This window comes from Epinephelus fuscoguttatus, linkage group LG10, assembly GCF_011397635.1.
Source record: "Epinephelus fuscoguttatus linkage group LG10, E.fuscoguttatus.final_Chr_v1".
Taxonomy (NCBI): domain Eukaryota; kingdom Metazoa; phylum Chordata; class Actinopteri; order Perciformes; family Serranidae; genus Epinephelus; species Epinephelus fuscoguttatus.
Genome location: NC_064761.1, coordinates 20,019,295 through 20,043,251, shown reverse-complemented (window position 1 = coordinate 20,043,251; position 23,957 = coordinate 20,019,295). Strand labels below are relative to the sequence as shown.

Below are 23,957 nucleotides of genomic sequence, written 5' to 3'. Positions count from 1 at the left end.
ACACTCAGTGTGCTTAAGATACATCATACATAACAAACATAAAATATCAAATAAAATAATAAAGTATAACATATATAAAAACTAGCAGGACATGATAAAAACAAACAAAATAAGAAGGTATTATTCCCAAAAAAGGGGAGATAATAAAAACAATAATACTATTTCCTAAAACAAATAAAAATACACTTAAAAATCGAACTAAAACCTTTTTAATACAGTGCATCAGGAACACTGAATGTAACATCTGATAATGATTTGGATATATGATTTAAATGATTTCCCCAAGCATTAAAAGGGGTATTTAATTGTAATAATGTTCATCTGTATATCCTTTATGTTCTTTTATTATGTTGTTAATTGGCTGTAACTTTTTTTTTTTGCATGCTGCTGTCTTGGCCAGGTCTCTCTTGCAAAATAGATTGTCAGTCTCAAAGCCTGGTTAAATATGGGTTGAATAAATAAATAAAATAACAGTATTATTATTTTTATTATTATTAATATTAATATTAGTATCAATAATAATAATATAGACAGTGTTGGAGGATGACTACATACATTTAGTATGATTTAGTATTAGTACATTTAGTATCAAGTACTGTGCTTAAGTTTGATGTACTTGTAGTTTAGTTGTTTCATTTGAAGGTTCTTTTATACATACAAATAGGCTACATTTATATTAGTCACTCAGTCAGCTGTATAATGAGTACTTCTACTTTTAAATACTGGAGAAATTGTGCAGAATGGTCACAACTCAGAATAATACATATCATATTATATCTAATCTATATTAGATCTAATGGAATGGGTGTGTCCATAATTTTAGTGAGTGTGTCACATAAACCATAGGCTAGCAAAATGTAACTTTCATGCAGTGCCATGTGCGGTGTAGCATACTGTCCTTACATCTGAAACATATATTTGAAATTGTAGGATTATAGCTGTGTAACTTTTAAGGGGTTACATACACTTGATGGAGAAAATTGTAGTTGACCAATGTCAGTGAAGATTCTCAGTCATCAAGGTCATGGTAATCATAAGTGCTATATTGTAGGCAACTGCCTGAGGTCTTTTTAACATCATGCCGGAGGACTGCAGTTGAAAATTAGCCTTTGGCTAACAGCAGCACATTTACAGCAATGTTCATTAATGTGCACTGTTCTCTAAATAAATTTAAAAAAAAAAAAAAAACTGGACTTGCTTGCGTTTCTTGAGATGTTTCGCCTCTCATCTAAGAAGCTTCTTCGGTTCTAAATGACTGGTACAGAGTTGCAGGCTTTAAACCCTGTCTGTGGACCCTTGCAGAGTGGTTGGAGTCACATCTTTTAACCTAGTAACACACTGAGACAGAAACTTGTGCACCCCAAGGACAAAACACCCAGGCACAGGCATGAGCAGAGTAGTGTAGTGTATGCAGTTCAGTGCAGCCAGGAATGCACAGATTTGTACATTTGGGGAAACAAAACAACCACTCCACAAGCGCATGGCACAGCACAGGAGAGGTCAGGACTCAGCTGTCTGCTTACATCTAAAGGAGAAGGGACACTCTTTTGAGGACAGCAATGTCCTCATCTTGGCCAGGGAAGAAAGATGGTTTGAAAGAGGAGTAAAAGAAGCCATCTACGTCAAACTGGAACCACCAAAGTTAAACAGAGGTCGGGCATATGACACCACTCATCATCCATCTACAATGCAGTCTTGGGACCCCCCCCCCAGACGACTTCACACCCATTCACATCTGGCCCCACCTGACCCTAACGACGCACATGATGGCCAGGTGGGTCAACAACTCATATGTGACCCCAACGACTCTGCAAGGGTCCACAGGGTTTAAAGCCTGCAACTCCATACAAGTCATTTAGAACTGAAGAAGCCTCTTGGATGAGAGGCGAAACGTCGTCAAGAAATGCAAGCAAGTCCAGTTGCCTACAGTATAGCACTCATGATGTAGTTGACCAGTCCAAATCTGGCATTTACAATGGCGAACAAACTGTTCTGACATCAGTCAGACCATACATCTTCACTGAATACTTTCCAACCACAGTCTTCCTCTGGCCTAGAGCTGCAGTGTGCATGCTGCAGTAATACCAGTGGCCACAGGGAGGCGACACTTCTCAGTCTACGCCGCAGAAGCCTTTCATATCTGTGGGCTGCACTCCTGACGCAGAGCATGATGGAGCAAACTGGTGAGCCACCTCACAACAACAACAACGCGACTGGAAATGAACCTCCTGCCTGCGGCCTCCACAGCAAACGCCTCAAAGAGCTGGAGAATGCCGCTCTGCAGACCACTTTAATATCACGGATGGAGACGGAATCCGGGGCGGACGCCGGGAGCTGGACGGAGCAGCAGCCCGGGGAGGACGAGCAGTCGAACGGCTTGCCCTTGAACCACCGTTCAGCCCCTCCGCAGCTCAGGGCGGATACCGAGGCGGAAGAAGCGGAGTCGGATGGAAATGTCGCCAAGGAGCGGGTCGAAGAGGAAAGGACCCTGACGGACCATTTAAACAAAAGGCTGCTCTCCTCGTTTCTGGAGAAGCTTAACGAAAGGGACCTGGCGCTTCCCGGTGTTCAGCGCCTGGACTGTGCTGTAGCGGACGAGGACTCTAACAGGGCCGCGGATGAGTGGTGAAGCAGCGGGCTGAAGACGAGCAGCAGCAACATGGAGGTGGTTGAGGGATTCAGGACCAATGTGCACGGAAGCACAATCCCACAACAGTAAAGAAAGACTCTCAGTTAGGCCTACCAATTTATTCTGGAGGATGGAGTGTCTGGAAATGTTATGCTTACTTTTGTATAGTGAGAATGGGTGAAAGATTAAGAAAATGCAATAAATGACCAACATGCTATATGAAGTGCTTTTGTACTCATTAGTTAACATGTATCTGGCAGCCATAATGGATCTGTGGCAGCCATGTGTGTAGGTCTGAATTCTGAAGTGACAGTCATCAGTAGGTGTCAGTATACACCATATCCACATTAATGGCTGGATACTATCACACAGTGTTTTATTATCAGTTCTAATTATTGTGGGACTTGAAATGAAAACTGAATACAGGAGTGCTTAAAAAAAAAGTCATTGTACTACTCTAGTAAAAGTATGCCTATTTTCCTACAAAAGATGGAAGTAAATAAATTTGTATATAAAGTACTACTAGGTTAAATGTACTGTTTTAAATCCTATTTAAAAAAAAAAAAACAGTGGTCATAACCTTTTAACATAAATTAAGTAAGTTATGATCTCTAAATTTGTGACCATCTTTTCATCGTCTGAAAGAGTCTATCACAACTCTAAAAGGAAGATAAAACAGATAAAATAAGTACAATGTTTAAAGTAAATGGTTACTCAATCAAATTGTCAATAACATACTCATAAAAGCACAAGAAAAAGCTATATATTAATGGCAGTCTAATAGTCTTCACCTATTTCAATTTGATGTACCCAGTACATCCCCTACTGTATATTTGCTCCTATTGTTCACCTAAAAATCCCTAGCTCAAAATTTAGCTCAGTTCATCCCAAAAAAAAAAAATCTAAAATCATCTAGATTGTTTCAGTGTGAGCTGCCGAGTCTTTGGGGTATTGGCTGTAGAGATGTCTGCCCTCTCTTGAAAATAACAGAACTCATTTGCATTGACCTTGTGGTGCTCAAAGCACCCAAAAAATACATTTGAAAAACTCAACAGCAATGTCTCTTTCCAGAAATCATGACCAGGTTACTAAAGATAATCCACAGGCCTTGTTGTGAGCAGTTTCATCTAGGAACTATTTTCTTTCTAGCAAACTACAGCCACCACTGTGCAGAAGGAAGCGTGCATCTATTCATGCTTTTGGTATTTTATGGAGAGCACTTTTGTTAATGAAATGTGCTATGTAAATAAACTTGCCTTGTCTTACTGCTAACTTACTGAGCATCACTGAACTTTAACATTACAGCCCAACTGAGGAGGATGCAAGGGATGTTTACCTCTCTCATTCATGAGTAGATGCACGCTTCCTTTTGTGCAGTTGTACAACTGGCGAGTGTAGTTCGGTAGAAAGGAAATAGTTCCTATATGAAACTGCTCACAACAATGCCTGTGGATAAAAAAAAAAAAACTAAAAACTTAAAGAACATAAAGGTTTAATTAAATGACATTGGAGCGTAAATGACGCAGAAGGATCCATGAAGCAATTGTCATATAGAGTTAAATCACCAAGTAGCCTAAATATACATGATCGGTCCCCACTTTATGCTGCAAACTGGAATTTATATCACAATTTATATATCAACAGGATCTTGTTTATAAAACCAGGACATTTGTTACCTAAATTAAAGTATTGTGGCATTCACAAAAACTGTAACCTCCCCCACTGATAACTAACCTGAACTAACACTTATCAGTCATCCTGATGAGCCATCTACCTGTGAAAGTGTCCATAAAGCCTCCACAGGCCTTTGAAGGTCAGATGGTGAAGTTTCAACTGGCTATCATTCTCTCAGTAGCCACCACTACCTTACCAGACATACTCACAGGAAATGCTTCATGACTCAGTGTATTCCTCACATGAGACAATTTCCAGCACACTGGGGTCTTGAAACATGGTCACAGAAAAACTTGAATAAGTTTTATTTTTAGTTGTTACAAAAGGTGTACATCAATCATAGGCCTATACTGTAGTATAGGTGTTGAAAACTTCTAATACCACTGGCATTGTGCTGAGGAATGTGCATTAGTTAAAGCCGACCTGTGTGACTTTTTCTGAACAGAGACGACTGTGGCAACAAGCAGAAAATACGGGATAAGTGCTAAATCATTGCAAAACGGTAGCTCAAGTGGAGAAGAGCCATAAAGTCAGGTTAGTTTATTGAAGATAGCACAGTGTATTTTATTGCTTATGAATCCTTTTTATTTGTAGGAGGAAAACTGTGATGCTTTAATGTTCTTCCACTGATGCTGGAGCTAAGCAGTAGCTTGCCAGACAGTGAACAGTAGCAACTGGAATCAAGCTAAAGGAAACATCTTTTATCCACAAAGTAATTTCAACAAACTATTCCCAACAGAGGACGTCACATCCATTTCATCAGTAACACTGCAGGGACAAGCATGTAAAAGGTGACGTCTGTTAGACCAAAAATGCATTCATGAGGAGCAATCAAACCAATCACAACACTCAGCTGATGATTAAAAATCCAAGATTTGTTCCCATTACTTGTATCCAAACTTGTTGAATATTAAATACACTACAAGAACATTGGTACCAGATAAAAACAGCTCCTCACCTGCCATGTTCCAGACAATTATAAGGAATTAATAAGCATAATAATAAGTGTATACAAAGTACATCCAGCCTTGCCCGTCTTCTCTTCCTGTTTTGTCAGCCGGCATCCATTAAATGAGTGTCCCTTGCATCATTTATTCCAGCATTGCCATGAGATGTGTGAAAAGCTAAATGCAGTGCATGTGTGAATGTTAAAAATAGTGTTGCGTAAAGGATTATCCCAATAATTTACCATTAACTTTGTGTGAAAGAGGCTAAAGAAAATGATGGCTGTGTGTAGACTGGATGAGTAATGATCTATGAACTCTTTTTTTTTAAATATCTATTGTGGCTGAAAATGGTTCCGATAGCTTTACAGTGTTTTCTGCGGCTCATATTTATGTAAAAACACATAAGGAGATCTTCTATTTATAGGAGTTGTACATGAAACTACTGAGAGAGTCATATCACTTTCTGTATAAAAAATAAAACTAAAAAAAGACTCTTCCTTAGCTGGCCAGGTGCTGTGGGTAACATAATGTATAAACATAAACTTGAAAATGAAACGAGCTGAATTACCATTACTGCACACACACACACAGTTAACCTCAGGCCGCCTGTCAGAAGTCCTCTAACACTGGTCGAAGTGCAGGTGTGCATTGCTACAGATATGGGACATACCAGAATTAATGACCTGACGACAGAGCCTTTCAACATTAAAGGAATTCAAATAACACCTGAGGGTATTTGATTACAGGCTATACATTTACTGGCACAACAATAAATCCCTTCATTATCCAAACACATTTTCACATATCTCCAAACAAAGAAAAATACACAAATATGAAACATTCTCACTGCCCATAGAGAGGAAATGCCACAGCCATTAGTGCTTATTGGTACAGTATAAAAAAGTTACGTTTCCAATTCTTAAACTCTGAGCTGTGATTTAATATTCACAACATCTGCTGGTCCTTCTTTTTCATTTGTGTCTTCTTTCTGCAGATCCGTCAAAGGCACAAGCTGTGGATTATGTGTCGCCTTGTCTCCAAGATTCTGGTTTCAAAACAATAAGAAACAAAAACTGATGGACACCAAGATTATACAAACACACACACACACACTGAGCAATAAAACTCAGGCGCACACTCCTTGAACATGATATTGATTTTTAAACGACTGTAGCAGTTGTCAAGCAAAGCCTTCTACAAGTTGTGGAGCTGTGATGCTACACATCTTATCCACCTTATCTGCCATAACTGTGTTTAAGTTATTTTGTTAAGCAGTAACTTATTGAATCTTTTTTTTTTTTTTTTTTTTACCTTTTTTTTATTGCTATGTAGGCTCACAGGTAGCTTCAGCATATCCCCGCATGTATTGTGAAGAAGGCAGGGACACATCCTGGACATTGTTCCAGTCTTAAAACAAACACAGACAGCCAACACATTCATACCTGTACATGCAGTGTCAGTCCAAAATGATCTAGTAATAATAATAAAGTAGTTTTAGTCTTAACAGGGATTCATTTTGTTAAATTATTTACAAAATGTATGTATACAACTTTCTGGAACAAAATCAAATCTGGAGTCTCCGGTGAAAACATGAAATGTGAACCAGAGTGTTACCCAGCCCAAGACAATAGATAATGCCCAGAAATCATTACAAGGTTTTATTCATTCTCCTCTATTTCCTCACTTCCTATCCGCATTCTTTTATTCCGCCACCTCAGATAAAACGACGGCTAACAAAGTAATAAGCTCATGATATACTGTAGTACTTACTCTGCGCTCTGATGGGGCATCCACGTGCTTTTTCTTCAGATCCCACCATAACAAACCCTCTTTGATCTGACTCCTCTTTGTTGGTCCTTTGAGAGAAACAACAGAATTTATTCAGTTTTCAATGTAATGTAATGAGATCAATCGCCACGATTAACAAGCAGCTAGAATTACTGCTTTGTGGTCAGGTTGCAGTTTTCATCCATTTTTGATTGGACTCATATAATACATGTAGTGAAGACTTTGAAGGACTTTAATAAAAGGTGTATTTTTTGGCATTGCAATATTGACATGTATGATTCCAGTGGATAAATTCCACTGAGACACATACTGTCGTCACTTCAAGACTATTTTTACAGAGTGCAAAGTACAGAGGACTGATGGAGAGCTTCGTGACATGGTGCAACTACAATCATCTGAAACTCAAAATCAGCAAAACTAATGACCTTATGGGCCACCAGGGGAGTAGGATATAAGACAAAGCTGTAGCCATGACAGTAGACACACATCTTCTAACCAAACATTACGATGTCACAGTGAAGTTGACCTTTGAAGTTGACCTTTCATCATTTTAGACATTTGTGTGAAATTTTGTCAAAATAAGAGTATGAATTCTTAAGTTATGGCCAAAAACATGTTTTGCAAGGTCACAGTGACCTTTCACCGCCAAAATCTAATCAGTTCATCCTTGAGTCTAAGTGGACATTTGTGCCAAATTCTTGGGATGGATATCCATATAACAAAATGGCTTCTTGACACGGCTGTCACTGACGTAGAAGCATGAAAATGACGGCAAAGTTCACACCTCTCTGTACTGTATCATCAAAAATGGAACATTATGAGCTTTTATTTCACAGCGGTTATGTCAGACTGCACTGGGTGAAAGTTACTATGTGGAGAATACAGGCAGCTCAGTGTAGTTTATTGGATTTAATTAAAACAGTAGCTCTGACTGCTGTGTCATTGTGTGTCAGCAGTTTTCACGTCTTTTTTTTATCTTTTTACCTGTTGCGTAGCTCACTATCAGCCCAACAAGCACGACCGAACTAGTCGCCATGGCACCGAAGTAGAGGTAGGACATGTAGTAGAAGTTAAGCAGGCCCCTGTAGTTATAAAAAAAGTTTTAAAATGTTTCTCAGTTTTAATGCTGTAGCATGTGACAAACAAACACCACATCCATTTAGGAATGTAGTCATCTTACCTTATTTTTACTTGTATTATTTCTAATGAATTGCTTCATCTTTAACAAATGTAAACCACCTGAGAACAAACAGTTGTGTATCAGTGCAGGCCTTGGTGAACTCACTGACCCCTGGTCATAAGAGTGAAGCCGGGTGGAGATGGAGTGTTGGTCCTGGTGGTGGGTGCTGTTCAGGGTGACGTTGCTGGCTCCACACTCGCCTGCGTAGCTGGGCAGGACACCCATGATCTCCTCACTGGGTGGGTAAAGAGTTGAACCAACAGCCAGCCAGAGAGAGACACAGAAGCCCACTGATATTCCCGCGAACGCCCCCTGAAAGACCAAGTACAGCTTTAACAGCAGATGTTAGGGAACATGAGGCAAAAGTGAGGCGACACAGAGCCGGTCTTTGTCTGTGTTCCTTCGTTGGGTGACAGGGCTCCAAAAGAAGCAAAATCTTAGCTCTTAAAGCACTGTAAAGAAATGTTCAACATGAGACATTTTACAGTTAAACTGCTAGTTTAATTACATGTAGTTCAGTTCACTGCTTTGCACTGTAAATCAGTAACACCTAACGTCAGTGAAAGTTGTCATAAAATTACTTGTTGCTGATGACTGACTGATGGACTGATTTCCATAAAAACGGTCTGGTTGTGTAACAACATACAGCTGCAGAGAGAAAGGTGTATGTGTGTGTGTGTGTGTGTGTGTGTGTGTATTCAGATTGATCTGTTCTTCTTTTGTCTTGAATGTTAAATTTTTGTTTGATTTAGTTGAGGTTTGTATGGTTAACACTGGGGCAGAAAGTGGGAATATTTACGTTTATATTAAGTTTATTGATGGTAAAATAAATAAATAAATAAATAAATAAATAAAAAAGTGGTAGGAGGACTTAATAATTATTCATTTCCTCCTGCTCCTTTTCGGACATGAAATACTTATGTTGTTTACTGAATATGTCTGCTGGGTATTATGGTTTTGTTTTCCTACTTATATTTTTAATTTTAATTTTCTTTGTCTGTTTGAAATAAAATAAAATCAATTAAATCTTTTGTGATTCTCTCTGTAAGAGCTTTATTTTAAATGAAACTAAACAAGACGCCACATCTCTTCTACTGTTCTGCTAAGTCCACTTACTTACATTTATGATGTGGCTACAACATGGCTACCAGCATACATTATTTTAGCGCTTGTTAAGCCACAAAGACAAGAAACAAACTCCTTAAGAAAGGAATGTGATACTGACCAGTGGCCAAGCGTTTGAATTTTTTTTTTTTTTCTTACAATAGCTGAAATTAATTCCTGATTGTTTTAGATACCGGATTAGTTTAAATGCATCATAACATGTTATCTTAACATGTTATAACATGTTATTTACAAATCATGTAAACTGTCTCTCATTTTTGGATACTACAGGTAATAGTTGATTTTTTTGATCCGTACACAATTTGAATCATTTTTACCACACCCAGGGATTTTCTCTTATTCCAGTTTCCCTGAATAAGAAAAGCAAGAAATGAACTACAGTCTATAACGCCAGACAAATCAAGCCACTCACCAGCCTGTTTGCTGCTGGGACAAATATCCCCAAAATGAATACGCCCAGTAATGGACCGCTGACCACACCCATGACTGTGAACGATCCCTGAGTAGACAAGACAAAGGCATTTCTGGAAAAACCACCAAATGCACCACTGAGATTTTATGACATTAAGTGCAACGTATATCTCTGTACATTGTGTTCATGTTACATTTTTACAATGGATTCAGGGTAGATGACGGAAGCTATACCTGAAGAACACCCCAGTCCAGGAAGGAGGACAAAGCAGCTACGGTGATACAGCCGACTCCATAAAGGAATGCTGAGAGAGACAAGAGAATAAATTGTGGCTGTGCAAAATGTTATGTTTGCATTCAACTTGGCTCCAAAATATAACAACAGGAGGTGGTATCATTTACTACTGAGTCAATGAGAAATATGAGGAAATGATGATAAAACATGATTTCTACTCCAAAATGTGAAAGGTGGTGCCAGCGAAAATCAAGTTTTCTTATTGTTTCTGTGTAAAACAAAAGAGATTTTTAAGAATACATACAAGAGTATAGAACAACTCATTATGTGGACATTCGTGGTGAGAATCAACCTACACAGTCCTTTGGAAATGAGGATCAGTTTCTTCTGGGTCAAGTGCCGCAGGTGAGGTCGCAGCAGATCCTCCATGGTTACTGCAGCCATTGCATTGATACTTGTGGAGGCCGTACTGTGAAAAAAAACGTGGGCACAAGTTATACTACATCAGCTGCTCACCGACAGTGCTTACATACTAATACTCTTTCTTGTGATAATCACAGACACAAAAGAAGGGCAGAGTGCTCAAATGTGTGTCTTTAAGGTTGGTTACTATCATAAAACTACACAACGTTTTACTTTAAAAATTCTAGAAATGTACTTATCTTAGTAAATGAACTTGTGATCCTGTACCTATGAGAGCCACAGTATTTTTGGTAGAACCACAAGAGACCGCCAAATGTAAAAAATTCAAAACCTAACACACTAAGGCTTTAATAGGCTGAATTAGTTCCCTGCAGTGGTAGGGAAAGTACTCATATTGTTTACTTAAATAATACAACAAAAACGTCCTCTATCACAGGTAAGAGTCATTCATTCAAAATCATACTGAGGGAAAGTAAACAACTATACTAAAAGCTATGTACTTAAAGCTACAGGTGGTGACTTTAATAAAAATAACCTTGTGTCATATTTGCTGAAACTGTCAAAATATTTTGAAAGAAGTACAGGAGAGACATCAATCCTCCCCTCCGCCTCTAATGGTATTCACTAGAATCAGCAGCAACAACCAGCCAGGCCCAGGAGTCTCTGAGGGTCCACATATGCCCTGTTTCCATCAAGCAATACGGTACGTTTCAGTTCGGTTCGGCTTTTTTTCCGTTTCCACTGTGAAAAGTTGTGGATGGTACCAATGGAACTGTTCCGTACCGTCCCTATTTTCGGTCCCCCCTCTGTTGGGGTACCTAGCACACAGATCTGGTACTAAAAGGTGGAGCTGTGAACACTGCAGTCTGTTGATTGGTCAGTAGAGGACGGTCACTCTGATCAAGGACAAATTGTGTCTGTTTTTGTAACCGGCAACTTTTAAGGTGGAACATTTACTTGTAATGTTACTCAATGCATGACTTGATGACGTGAATCCATCAGCACACCTTAAATTTCAATGTGACAAGTTTGACCATTACCTTAGTTGTTTTTTTTTCTGTCTGTTTGGATGGCATACACTTTTAGTAATGAGTGGATCTTCAAATGTTTAAAATATATATATTAATTTCAACCGGATTATGTGAACTCAATATATTCTAATCCTCGCTTGGAGAAGAAAAAGCATCATGGAGTGTTGTTCCTGTGGGCTCTGGCCGGCCTGAGAAGTACTACATCCACAAACTTTTCTTTAAATATTGGCAACATCACTAGCTCCTTTCAAAAAAGTTTTCAACCCAAAATGCTTGGGGCGGCTGCACTAAAAAAGCAGAGCACTCTGCAAAAAGACGCAGCACTTTTTGTCTATGCCACTGCATATGCTCTCTCCTCATAGGGAACAAATGAAGAAAGACACCAGCACTGAGACAAAACACACTATGTGGATACAGGCTCTAACACAGCTGAGGAGTCTCTAATGCAGCTGTCAGTCATGTCAATCGCTCCATGACCTGCAGTCAAACCGTCAAACTAGACAGCGTTGATCAAATATGAATCAAGATTTTCTTACTGTATTGCGTATTTGTTGCCACAAAGTTTCTCAGAAACATGTTTTAGCGTACTGTTCGTCCAGCTGGTGGGCGGTGCTTGGTACTCCCATTTTACTGCAGCCAACATGATGGCCATATCACAAACTTTCTCACTACAGCTAAACAGTACACTAAAATGTGTCTCTGAAACATTTGAGGCAAGAAATGTTCAATGAGATTTTTTTTCACAGATTACGTGTCTCATTTAGTGCATGTGAATACAGTGACAATTTCAGCAAGTACCTAAAAATGAAATACAGTACTGTGCAGTACTCAAATAAATGTACTTAGTTACTTTCCACAACTGGTTCCCATGTTAGGAGAAGGCCTGTAATAAATTTCGTTTACAGAAACCAAGTTTGAATACCTCAGAGTCCCGCTGTATGCACAGGCAAGGAAAAGACCAGGAAATCCAGGGTGGTTTTTGAATATGTCCAACACGAAGTATGGCATGTACTTCATCAGACGATAGGGGGTAATGGTGACAAAGTAAATATCTGTATTAGAAAAATATACTTTTCCAATTGTTCTTCATCAAATAAAACCAAATTCATTGGGTAAATGAATTATTTTCTCATTGTGTTGAGTCACCGGCCAATAATAGGTAACTTTTTTTATCCTTTTTACAATCTATAAAACACACTTTAACTTTCAGCACTGTTTGACCTTTATCACATCAAAGCACCAGGGTGGTAAACAGCTCAAGCAAATATTTGAGGTTTTAAGTGTTACATTATGTAGCCAAGCCAAACTTTATAATTTAAAATATGGAGGATGGAAGGAGCATTTGGCAAAGAAAATCTTAGAGGTGCAGATTTTGAAACCTCAATATAATATGAACCCTCCTGAGAATCATTTTCTGGTCATGGATCAATATGAGTGTCTTGTGTACCAGATCTGGGGCAGAAATCCTCCCAGACTTCAGCGGATCACAGCTGATGTAATAAGCAAACATGACGATGCCACAGGTCACTGCACTGCTCACAATGAGGCACAGACCCACTTGATTCACAAACAGCGCCCTGCAATCAAAAACAAACATGATTGTAGTGACCCCGGTTTATTGTTGGAATTCTGCATTTTCACTATTGACTTACTTCTGTGAGTGTGTGGGAAAAATACATCTTAAGGTTTGCTTGATCATGCTTCTGGGATTAAAAAACTTTAATTCTGAGCACTGTGGTGAAATCTAAAGGGCTGTGGTATATTTTAACGTCATTCTTCATGTAAAGTAAAGGCTTGACTGTCAACATGAAAAGTTGTCAGCTTCAACAAGATATTTTTTATCTTACAGGGAAATACCATCATGGAAATTTCAGGAAGTATACCTACTAAAAATAAGATATCAAATGCCTGATGACTAATTGCAAAGAAACAATGGGCTATCTGACAATATAAACAGTCTATTGAATACAACCCTTGTTTGACAAGGAACAAAACTATTACATTTCACTTTGTGAATTGCCTCTCGAGACAAGTTCTCATGTGCATGTTAGATGCAAATACATGTCTTTTCACCTTCAGGAAATGTGAAAACATTATGTCAACCTAAAACAAACAACTTGCTGATATGTAGACGCCTTGGTAAATAATGAAACTGCTCTGAAAATCGGCTATTATTTTTTCCACCTTCTATCCAAACACACTGGGGATTAAAAGAACATGACTCTCACTGTTATTCTAAGAAAGGGTGTTGTCTAGATGTGTCACTGTGACTATAATGCATGTTTGAATATGTCAACTTCTTGGCATCACATTAGTCCTCACTTGAAGCTGTTTTAGCATAATATTAGCCTAAATGTCAACAGCACCATCGAGTAATGGTGGGACCATAGCATAACATCGGACTAAACTAATATTTGCTAAGACATCGAAACTTGAGGGCAAAGGCTAGAATAAAAGGATATATCAGAGACAATGTAATGTGGCCAATGACTGTGGCCATGCTAGCTGCTCTGCGAAGCTTGTGCTAATAATGTTAGCATTTTACATTTGTTTGGAAAATGTGTTTAGTATAAGACAGTTGTTTTGTCAGTGAACCTTGTGAGCAGTTATGGAGCCGAACTTTGTGCCGTTACCTTTGTTAAATGTTGCTGTTGTCACTGGCTTCATATGAGTAGAGTAAATATACACTAGCTGCTAAGCTAATTGATACAATGTAAAATGCCATAGGCTCGTACTTATATTAGCGCGTTGTATTTGTGGAAAAAAACGTGTCCAGCAAAAAAAAAAAAAAAAAAAAAAAACTTTGTCTGTGAATCCTGCAAGTTATAATTAAGCCGATTTGTGTACTTGCGTTTGAAATTGTTGCTATTATGCCACGTGTAATGTGTGTGCCACAGCCAAATGGTGGTTTGGAGGTGTAATTGCAGAGTGACACAGACAAACCAGGCACAAGTATAAATGGTCACAACAGCATAGGCCACATGCGTATGCTATGGCATAGGTTCTGCATCGAGCTGACGCATAAGGCCCAATCCCAAACTCCCCCCGTGTCCACTACCCCTTAGCCCTTGGCCCTACCCCTAGCCCTTGCCCACTACCCCTTGGCCCTCGAAATGAAGCAACGAGGGGTAGGGGTTGAAATTTTTCCCTAGGAACTGGGACACCACTCACTACGTCACCGCATTGGTTACGTTCACGCATATATAACTATTTTAAACAGGAAACTGTGAGCCATCTACATTTCCAGTCGGCATCTACAATGGAGTCTCCAGTTGAGTTCATCTTACCGATCGCGTTTGCATTATTCATTATGCTTCGTTTGACGAACGACAGACGACAGGGGACTTCTGCTAGCTAAATAGCTCGATAGCTAGCTAACCAGCTAACATTACAAGGCAGCATAGTTATACTAGCTGGCATGTTATCGTAATGTGAAAAATCCGATAATTTGCAGAACAGGACAGATGACAGACGCCGGCTAGTGCGAGCTAGCTAGCTAGCTAACAAGCAACTTGATGACGGTAACGTTAGCTATGTATGAACTTTTTCCCCGTCTCTTGCTCAGTGGTAGCCATGGCGACGTCTACCCCTCGCTGGCAAGTCAGCATCTGAAATCCCTCGCTCTGAAGGGCTAGTTTCATACCCACTACTCCTCGTTATGCCCCCTACCCCTACACGCAAAAAGGAATTGGGACACCCCTACCCCTCGTAAATGTATGGGTAGGGCCAAGGGGTAGGGCTAAGGGGGGGTATTCATAGTGGGCCCTAAATCTGCCCTAGGCTAAGGGTCACTTGAACTCCCAACTTAAGATATCTAAATGCAAATAGGCTCAATGGGTACCCACGAGTATCCCCTAAACTCGAGAAGGCTTGTTAAAAGTAAATGTTTTGTTCTTTACAATCAGTGTACTTCAAATGAAAGCTGTATATTTGTCTTTCAAAGGAAAAGAAAACCAGCCTTTGAGGAACAATGAATTGCCTAACATGTATAGATACATCACACATTACAACAGGAATGTTGTGGAACTTAAAATGTTAACTGTCCTGATATTAGTCCATACATTAGATAATTCAATCAATAATAACTACGAAATAAGAAACCAAAGAAGATGCTATTCCTTAGGTTTCACATTGGCATAGTTTTCAACTAGCCTATAGCTATATTACAAAAGCATAATCTAAATCCTGAAATTCAGTTATGGCTTTTGAGTGGCTCCATCTGGCCACCCCTGTGAAAAAATTTCTGGGGGTGCCAGTGAGCTAGAGAAAAAGCCAGGATCACCAAAGTCAGTAGTATTCATACTCTGGGGACCATGAATGTCTGCACAAAATGTCATGACTATCCATCCAACTTTTATATTCCAATCAGTCACTGAATCTCTACCAGCTCCAGAGTTGCTGCCTTGTTGATTGCATACCCAGGGTTCAGGGAGAATAGAAAGTAGCCAGTTGATTGATCAGGTAGATGTGTCCTCACAAGAATGAACATAACACACACAACAAGAATCATGATTTAACTGTCTCTGTATTGACCAGGACAATCTATGTCCATGTCTCTCGTTAGTACTTGAATAGGGATGTCCACTGAGACAAAGTTGGAGTCAGCACAAAAAGGTGCAGCAGAGGAATTCTCAGACTGAACAGGGATACAACACACAATGTTTGATGAAGTGGATGTCGTTTTGTTAAAGTGTTAAAGTGAAAAATGCTAATACCAACAATACACTTGCACAGCATGTTTAGTTACTGATGTATTTGTTTTAGGCTGTGTTTGCTTGATTAGTGCCTTAGCCTGTTGTGCACTGTTTATTTTCCTGTTCTGACACCAAGCCTGAAAATGTCTCTTTAGAAACCTGCAGGTGACCTCACAGACGCTACATTGCTGTGTTTCTACAGTCCATGAACTCAACCCAAATTCAATTCAAATAACTGTTTTAAATACTCGATACAATAGATCTTTATGTGAATGACAAACAGGTCCCCACTCACCACTGCGCATCTCTTTCTGTTCTGCAGGAGATGTAGCGCTGGACTTGAGCTTGGTTTACCCCGTACATTGACAGCCACACCAATGCACCCCCAACAGTCAGGCTCCAGAAAGTATAGCGCTGCCGTGGGTCAACGCTAAAACTGGTGAAAAACAATATTGAAGAAATGAGTGACACTCCACTTTTTACAGCCTCTTTCCATTTTAACGACTGGACTTTAAGTATAGTTGACAAAAACATCTTTTCTTTAGGTCCACTTACTAGCTTTCTCATGGATGCAAAGACTTGATTTACAATTTACAATTTCATCCCATATACAACCACCTGATATCATATGACCGAAGTTCCATGCAAAGGTCCAGTAATGACAACTGAGCAAACCATGAGACGTGGCTGAACAGCCCAGCCGCCAGACGAAAATGTTGGCTGTTTATTTGTTTTTTTCATATGTACTATATGAACATTTCTAAATTAGTAGGCAAAATGCCTGCCAAACTGCAAACTTCTTCTGATAACTGTCTGAGACCAGCAAACAACATAACCAAACATCGCTGTGTTTCCTCCTGGCAGAGTGCCGTGAAAAGCGGTTGTTTTTTACTATCTTGGCATTTCCTGCCAAGATAGCACAACTAGAAGTGAATAATTTAGGCCAAAACATCTTTTTCTAACCATAACCAAGGGGTTTTTGTCCCTAAACTTAACCACAAGTTAATCACAGCATTGTTAAAATGTTAAGTTTCATCATACCCACAACATAATAATGTAAAAATGTAAAGTATCAACATTTAGTGTGGTGATTCAGTTGGGATGAAAGCTCAAGAAAAGGCTGGAAAGTGGACCAGGAATTAAGACTGTTTTGGTCAAACTTGTGTTTCCCAGGTAAGGAATGTGCTTGTGTGCCTAACTGTATAGTTTTTTATTTTCTATTTTTTTGTTTTGTTTTGTTTGTTTGTTTGTTTGCCAAAATGAAGGAAAAAACTAAGAAAGTAAGTAATACAATACAAGTTGTATTTTTTTAATATCACCCTAGAACTTTCAATTGATGCATCATCATAAAAAGGTTTCTTGATACTACTGCTAAGGAACTGTAGTAGGACTGTGACAAGATTTTAGTGTGTGAGCATTTTATTGTGCACTAATGTGGAGTCATCCAGTCATTTATGTGTTGAAGTGAAAGGAGAAAAAAAAGCATTTTTACTCATCAAAATTAATACGTGATCCGTTTTTGGCGATCTCCAGGACCACTGCAGGGCCACCAACAAGAACTGTGCCATAGATGTAAATGGCAACAAAGCCCGCAAACATGACAATGATCTGGAACACATCAGTCCAGATCACAGCTTCCATGCCACCCTGTTACAGACAAACGATGGAAGAGACAGCCAGGAAAACATACCACAACATCTGAGATTTCTTCAATAAAAACAAATGAAAGGTAAGGCCTGTTCTTCACGTATGCTGTTCCACCAGTTTCAGTGTGTGTTACAAACTTGAGAGAGACTAGTTTTTCATGCTCACCAATCAAAGTGAGCATGCTTGTCTTAGTGTTTTTGAAAAGTTCATAAAATTGGAAGGGGGTTCATCCAACAAGCACTTCAGATGAAACATACTGACATCTTACACAAAACCAGCTCTAGGAACCAATGCCTCCAAAACAACAGATGTATAAAAATTTAACTGCCTCCTCTAACTGTGACACTGCTAAGAGGACGCAGTAACATTGACCAAACTGCTGACATACAATGCTAAATCTTTAATAGCTAGAGTGACGACATTACTGCAAATGTGTAGCCTTTTCTAAAAGGATTGGACTTCTGTCAATTCGCATTGTGGATGCACCTTAAAAAATCAACAGAAACCAGTCCGGCCTGTTTAAGACTGACTCAATGTGCTATGCTGATTTGATGAAATGTAAGGAAATCCTTACCAGTGTGGTGTACAGGGTACAAATGATCCCAGTAGAAAACAGAGACACCCACATGTTGAGACCAGTTGCTGAAAAAAACATCATCGGTGTTAATGATCAGTGTGTAATTTAGCACCTTCCTTTTACTTGTCATTATTAGTGTTTAAAAAGCGTTCACCAAACTGTGATGACTCTCAATGATTTTGATTTTAAAATGTGTTAAAAAATTAAACACACTGAGTTTTAAAGTTCTGCAAGTACTCTCTACAGCAGTTCTTTAAAACTTGCTATTTAAACTTTCATAATTCACTCACAATGTAGATGAAGCTGTAATGAGATTAAATTTGCATTGGTGTGGTTGTCTGCCAACGAATTAGTATCGACAGCAAGCTAACATTATACTCACAAAATCATAAGGATGGGTGTGATGTTTTTTCGGTTTGTAGTCACATGAAACCTATAAAAATGTCTTGTGGGCATCAAACAGGCCTTGAGCATGTCAGAAATTCAGCGGAATTTCAGGTTTCTGTTCGTAAAGACGCTCACCTGAGAAAGTACAGCCAACCCCAGATTCACATGGACAAAGTGACACCTGTCTACACAGGTGTGCCTTTAGCTGGCTTTTAAAAGAGACTAGAGAGTCAGCAGATCGTAAGGGAGTAGGCAGAGCATTCCAAAATTTGTGTGCTATGGCCGCCAAACCTTGATCATCAGGTGTCTTAAGGCGAGTATGAGGGACAGACAACAAATGTAGCGTATGAAGTGCAAGCTGAAGAATACAGGTGAAGTATCTCAGCTGCATAAGAGGGTGCCTGGCCGTGTCATGCTCTGTAAGTAAGAATGAGAATTTGAACTGGATCCTAAACACAACAGGGAGCCAATAAATTTATTTTAGTACAGGACACTACAGTACAACATCTATCTAAACTAGTTAGTAGTCTTGCAGCAGCATTCTGGATTGCTTGCAGTCGAGCAAGAGCAGACATAAGGAGAAAAGTACATTAGTCAATATGAGATGATAAAGGCATGTATAATCATTTCCAGTTCAGCAGTTGAAACGACAGATCTCAGTTTACTCATATTTCTCAAGTGGGAAAAACAAGATTTGGTCAGATGCTTTACATGTGTATCACATGACACTGATGGATCAAATATTACCCTTAAATTACGTAGGTTTGAGTGAGCAGCAGAGGAAAGTGGCCCAGTACTGCATAATAAGGGGGACAACTGCAAGTTTGCAAGTTTACTGCAAGTAAATGATATGCAATGTTATATCTGTTCATTATTTGTCCTAATGGTAGCAAATATAGAGAAAATAACAGAGGCCCAAAAACCAAGCCCTGCGGGACACCACAGGACACAGGAGAGGAATCAGATACGAAGTTACCTATAGAGGTGGAAAAACTAGTCTAATGCTTTGCCTGTTAGGCCAATGCAGTCGCATTTACAACCTATTGTATAGCAATCAAAAATCCAATTTTTCCTGATGTACTCCAAAATCACTTTAGCTAAAAAATGTCATCCCTTTAGTGCTCTATTAATAATGTGACTCTGCAAAGGGAAACAACTAAAGCTGTCAAAATATATGCAACTGAGTGAAAAACACAATATGTGCCTCCAAAATGTGATGGGTCTGTTACCACAGGTTTGTCTTGCCAGGTCTTAGTGGTGGGTGCAAAAATGCCGGAACTCTCTGCCGGAAATACACTTAAACATGTAATGGAGTTGTGAATTCATGCTGAAGGTCAAGTATTATAATGATGTGATTGACCAAATATCAAAGAATTGTGGGAATTACAACCCAAGGTGCATCTCTCCTACCTTGGTTAAGGATCAAGGCAGGTGCATAGATGACAATCCCTGTATATAGCAGCTGGGAAAAGGAAGCAAAATAAATGAGCACACACAACAACAATCAAAGAGTTGTACAGGTGATACTTGCAAAAAGAACGTGGATGCCAGGAGTTAAATTCACTTGATGAATTGAGTCTGAGTCAAAGCAAATATTTGTGTGACGAACAGGTCAGGATTTTCACGAGGGCCACGAGGGCCATGACCCTCGTGCCCTCCTCATTTGGCCCTGTGCCCTTGAAAAAAATATCTGCCCTAAGGCCACAGTGGCCTTGATGCCCCGCCCGCACTGCCCCAGGTGATTTTGCTGTTTTCTCCTCTGCCTCTTTCCTGTCAACACATCTTTGACACCTGTGTCTATTGAGAAAAAAATGCGATGACATTCTGGAGTCTTAATGGGCAACATCAAATGAGACGATGCGTACATCACCAGTGGGGGGATTGATTACAGCCTGGCATGAACCGCTCGGATGGGCTGTAACGACAGTTTGACACCAATCTATCACCAGCCAACCAGGAGACTTCATCAAACGCCCGGACAGGGATCGGTACCGAGACCCGGTATTAAACAACCCTAGGCAAGTTTAATCAACACCGTAATAATAGTAAGCTTCGCCATTATCTGTGACACTTTTAAAGTTTCGGTTTCGTGTATCATCATACTGCAGCCTCTCTCCTGCTCTCTGCATGTCACCCCTCACAGCGCGCGCGCACACACACACAGACACACATGATGAAGGGAATATAACTTAAAGATGACTCTAGTTAACGACAACTACGCTTGTTACTGTGAGTAAGTGCGATAAAACCTCTGCCAGCCAAGCCAATACTTTATCAATACATGTGATCAGCATGTAGAAAGCAATAGCTATTTTAATCCGCTCTGTCCACAGTCTCTCATTTACCGCTATTATTATTTACTTTACTTAAAACTAAAATGAAAGCTGTCTGCATGTAGGCTAACACTTTATCTGAAGATGTACCTGAGGCAGCCGACCTGCAGACAGGGAGTGTCCTCAGTAGAGGAGGAACAGAGAGCAGGATGAATGACTGATACTGATGTTTGTCTTCATGCTGAGATAACGTGACTTTCTTCACTCAGTATTGTGATGTCAGGAGGAATATTTATATTCCAGTCAGATACTATTGGGTTTTAAATAGTGACTTTGTTGTTGTAAACATGAGTGTTGCTGCTATGGACTGTATAAAACTATATCCTGTTTAACTGACCTGTAAGGAAAGCATCAGGAGGTGAGGTGTGTGCATGTGTGTGTGTGTGTGTGTGTGTGTGTGTGTGTGTGTGTGTGGAGGAGAGGGGAGAGGGAGATGCTGGTAGAGAGATAGTGTGTGTTGTTAGATACTGTTAATGTCTCTTATTATGCTTCAATGAAAAAAAAAAAAAAAAAGTGGATCGGTTGCTCGCTGCTAAAAATGTGGCCCATCGACATGATCTGGTTTTGAAATGTGACCCAGTTGAAATAGTAATTGAATAGCCCTGCTGTAGTTTGTTTGTTTGTTAGCTATCTAACAACACATCAAAAATAATTGTAAGCCAGTCTTGTTCAATGAATCAGTTTATCATGTACACTCAAAAAAATATTTAGGCCTAATATTTAAGATTGTTTGCTTATAAATACATGAACCTGGTTGTTCTATATTTAAAACACATTGGGTTTATTAGTGCTATTAAATAAATCACATTATTACTTGAGCTTGTTTTATTTACTCATTTCACAGATAGGTATACATCATTAGTCCTTAAATTCATTATGAACATGGACTTAAAATCATTGTTTTATTGTATGGCCTTGCTGCCCTGGCTTTTGGCCTTTGTGCCCTCAAAAAATTGATAACACGGAAGGCCAAGTGGCCTTGCCCCTAAAATGACAAAATTCCAGGCCTGGTGACGAATGTTCCGAAAATGTGGCATCCTCTTTAAAAATACTGAATACAACTTTGTTTCAACAAGGCAGACTGCACAGTGATGTCTTGCTTACCGTTGCCACCACAAATTGGACACTCCCCAGCAGCTGCATCCCTCTGCCAAATCTCATCTTCAGATACTATGACAGGCAGATGGCTGGAGTTAGAACACAGTATCTCTGTACACATCCCTCATCTCTTCTCACCTCATATTCATCCCACACATCAGACCCACAGGTGCACTTCAACATTGTGTCAGAGAAATTCTGCCTTTCTTTCTACACTATGATTGGTTAGAAATACCTACTCTTATTTTGGGTAATTGAATTCCTATTTTTTTGTGTTTAGTTTGTTTAAACTCTCAACTTTAACCATTCTCTTGTATCTAATTCTTGTGGGACATCTAATTTTTACATAGTTTGGTCCAAATCTACAACCATTACCATCAAAAACTCTTAAAACAGCACTTTGATGACTCTTTAAGAATGAATTGCTTCTAAACAACACAAATGAAAATGTTTAAATTTTTGCTGATAGGTTACGTGAAACCACTCCACATTATGCTCCTTTTCAATTCATGACAATAACTGGGCTATAATAACTGGAGTCTTATTATCACCTGATTGGTGCTGGTGATGCCCAGTCGAAAGAAAACTGGCAGGAAGAGGAAAGCTGTCAGCAGGGAGTTGATGCTTTGTCCGAGGCACATGTAGAGGAATTTAAAGCCATAGCGAGAGGCCTCGGAGGGAACACCCAGAACCTGGACTGCCGACATAAAACTGGCACAGAGCGACAGTCCAACGGGCACTGCCGGCATGCTCCGACCCCCTGTAAAGAAGTCATCAGCAGTGGCGTCCCCTGGTCTCTTCTTCAGGGCCTGGAAGAGTCCAATGGCCATGGAGACCAACAACATGACAGCAAAGACTGCATAGTCGGCCAGGACAAAACCTGCAGGCTCCTCTTCCATTCTGTTACTTTGATGCCCTTGTAGTTTGGTTGATGCAGATCTGTTACAGTCAATTAGAGTCCATTAGTGACCATGATGGAGACACGAGGCATGAATGTGATTTACTCTTGGTGAAAGCAGTAGAACTTTTAAAGCTCAAATGTGTTTCCAGCCTGTGGCCCTTTGCTGCATGTCATTCTCTCTCTCTCTCTCTCTCTCTCTCTCTCTCTCTCTCTCTGTCCCCTTCACATTTAGCTGCCCTATCAGTTAAAGGCCAAAAAATATCTTGACAAAAATAAATACATTAGAAAGTTATAAGTATCCTCTTAGAGCAGCACAATGTCTTCTCATTGGTACATTATTCAAGTCAACTTTCAATTTATTATTGTTAATAACCTTTAGTATGTAATTAACCTCTGATAACTGATCCAGAGCTGATAAGAATGAAGGTACTGCAGATTAAAGGTGGTCAGTTAATCAGTTTAAAGAGTTGCAGCAAATAAGTAAGAAGATCAGTTTCAACACTTGCAAAGTTACCTGCATTGCATTTGTCTAATTGAAACTTGAATTAAAATCTTAAAAGACTCACCACTGTTGCTCCATTCCGTCCTGTTGCTTCCACTCAGTGAAAGAGGAATGTGCTGACAGAATCAGCAGCTGCTTCATCTCGCGTGCGGGCATGCGTGAACTCCTTTCCCTCCCTCTTCTGCTCTATAGAAGTAACTCAGGTGTGTTTAATGACAAGGTGGTTGCGTAGTCATATATATTTATAGTGGAAAGGAAAGTGATGGACAGGTGGCTCATGCTGATCATCTTAAGGACTTTCAGGAGTCTGAAAGTAGTCGGCTGTGTGTGTGTGTGTGTGTGTGTGTGTGTGTGTGTGTGTGTGTGTGTGTGTGT

General features: G+C 39.6%; 1 protein-coding gene across 1 annotated transcript; it reads right to left on the bottom strand.

The window, feature by feature from the left end:
* Nucleotides 1-4,672: 4,672 nt before the first annotated feature.
* Nucleotides 4,673-23,692, bottom strand: slc5a5 (solute carrier family 5 member 5). The gene is made up of 17 exons (XM_049588733.1): nt 23,647-23,692; nt 22,731-23,118; nt 22,186-22,251; nt 20,159-20,210; nt 18,359-18,426; nt 17,630-17,784; nt 16,433-16,573; nt 12,891-13,020; nt 12,366-12,454; nt 10,346-10,458; nt 9,989-10,059; nt 9,756-9,842; nt 8,328-8,530; nt 8,023-8,120; nt 7,021-7,106; nt 6,562-6,657; nt 4,673-6,295 (listed from the first exon to the last, which is right to left on the bottom strand). Exons 2-17 carry the CDS (start codon nt 23,076-23,078, stop codon nt 6,170-6,172), a joined length of 1,929 nt encoding a protein of 642 aa, XP_049444690.1. The 5' UTR covers nt 23,079-23,118; nt 23,647-23,692; the 3' UTR covers nt 4,673-6,169.
* Nucleotides 23,693-23,957: the final 265 nt, after the last annotated feature.

Bases quoted from the DNA above. Each gene is read 5' to 3' on its own strand.
- slc5a5 (XM_049588733.1), bottom strand. From the start codon at position 23,078: ATGGAAGAGGAGCCTGCAGGTTTTGTCCTGGCCGACTATGCAGTCTTT. The intron at 20,211-22,185 runs GTAAGCAAGACA...TCCTTTTCCCAG, and splicing joins TCCAATTTGTGGTGGCAACG to CTGCTATATACAGGGATTGT. The intron at 10,060-10,345 runs GTAGGTTGATTC...TGTCTCTCTCAG, and splicing joins CCTCATTTCCAAAGGACTGT to CATTCCTTTATGGAGTCGGC.